This window comes from Rhincodon typus, chromosome 4 (genome assembly GCF_021869965.1).
Source record: "Rhincodon typus isolate 14 chromosome 4, sRhiTyp1.1, whole genome shotgun sequence".
NCBI classification, from domain to species: domain Eukaryota; kingdom Metazoa; phylum Chordata; class Chondrichthyes; order Orectolobiformes; family Rhincodontidae; genus Rhincodon; species Rhincodon typus.
The window spans coordinates 28,934,222-28,935,197 of record NC_063335.1 but is presented as its reverse complement, the minus strand read 5'-3'; the positions used below and the strand labels follow the sequence as shown (position 1 = coordinate 28,935,197).

Below are 976 nucleotides of genomic sequence, written 5' to 3'. Positions count from 1 at the left end.
TTTCTTTGACATAGAATGGATGAGAGGATGGTAATAGCACAGTGTGTACACATCATCATCGATATTTACAGTTTAAAGGAACACCTAGCTCATAAATCGCGAAATGTTTGGAGACTGTACTTTGAAAATACACAACATTGAACAATATAGTAAATCAATTTCAAACACGTCTTAGTTCAATAATTGCATTCGACAATATATTTTATTTACTAATTTCTTTATCTTGAAAAGTGATAGTTCACTCTTTAAGGAATTCAACGTAGCGGCGGCGAAGTCGACAATAGCGGTTGGTTCCAATAAGCATAAACACTACGCGATGAACTTTGAGAAGTATCTCATCTTAGACAGGATCGGGGCTGGTCACCGCTGCTTGAGTTTGATTCTCTGATTGACCGGAATTCAGAAACTGACCTGTTGCACCAACGTACAACCGGGATCGCATCGGCCACTTCTGAAATTCGTGAACAAAAAAGAAGTTTGTTATTCGCTGACTGGAAACGCGCTCGATTTTAATAAAGTCTACGTGACAGTTAATTCAGTTTGACTTTATTTGTATTTTCGTCCATTCCCGTTTGTTGCAGTGAAATTGTTTTATTTTGGAAATAGGTCATACACTGTTGTAGAAGTGAAATGAAAATTCTGCAAATTGAAATGTTGAGTGCTATCGAATTAGAACCGTTGGCTATAATCGTTGGGATAATTTTTCTTTACTGGTGCTAAGCCAATTTTCACCCAAATGTGAAAATGCGCATAATTCTACAGAGGAAGTTTTTAAAAGCTTCGTACTACTCACTAGGCTTCTCAGTCACGTTTTCAGAAAGCTTTCATTTTATTGTTGTTGAATCAGAGATAGCAGGAACTGCAGATGCTGGAGAATCCGAGACAACAAGGTGCAGAGCTGGATGAACACAGCAGGCCCAGCAGCATCATAGGAGCCGAAAGGCTGACGTTTCGGGCCTAGACCCTTCATCAGAAA

The 976-nt window shown here is 39.0% G+C and overlaps 1 protein-coding gene across 1 annotated transcript in view; it reads right to left on the bottom strand.

Annotated features, from left to right (window-relative positions):
* Window positions 1-340: 340 nt before the first annotated feature.
* Window positions 341-976, bottom strand: part of LOC109933119 (transcription factor 24-like) — a 7,046-nt gene continuing 6,410 nt past the window's right edge. Inside the window, exon 4 of the mRNA XM_020532104.2 lies at window positions 341-451. Coding sequence (XP_020387693.2) covers window positions 341-451 — 111 coding nt within the window. The remainder of the gene's footprint in view (window positions 452-976) is intronic.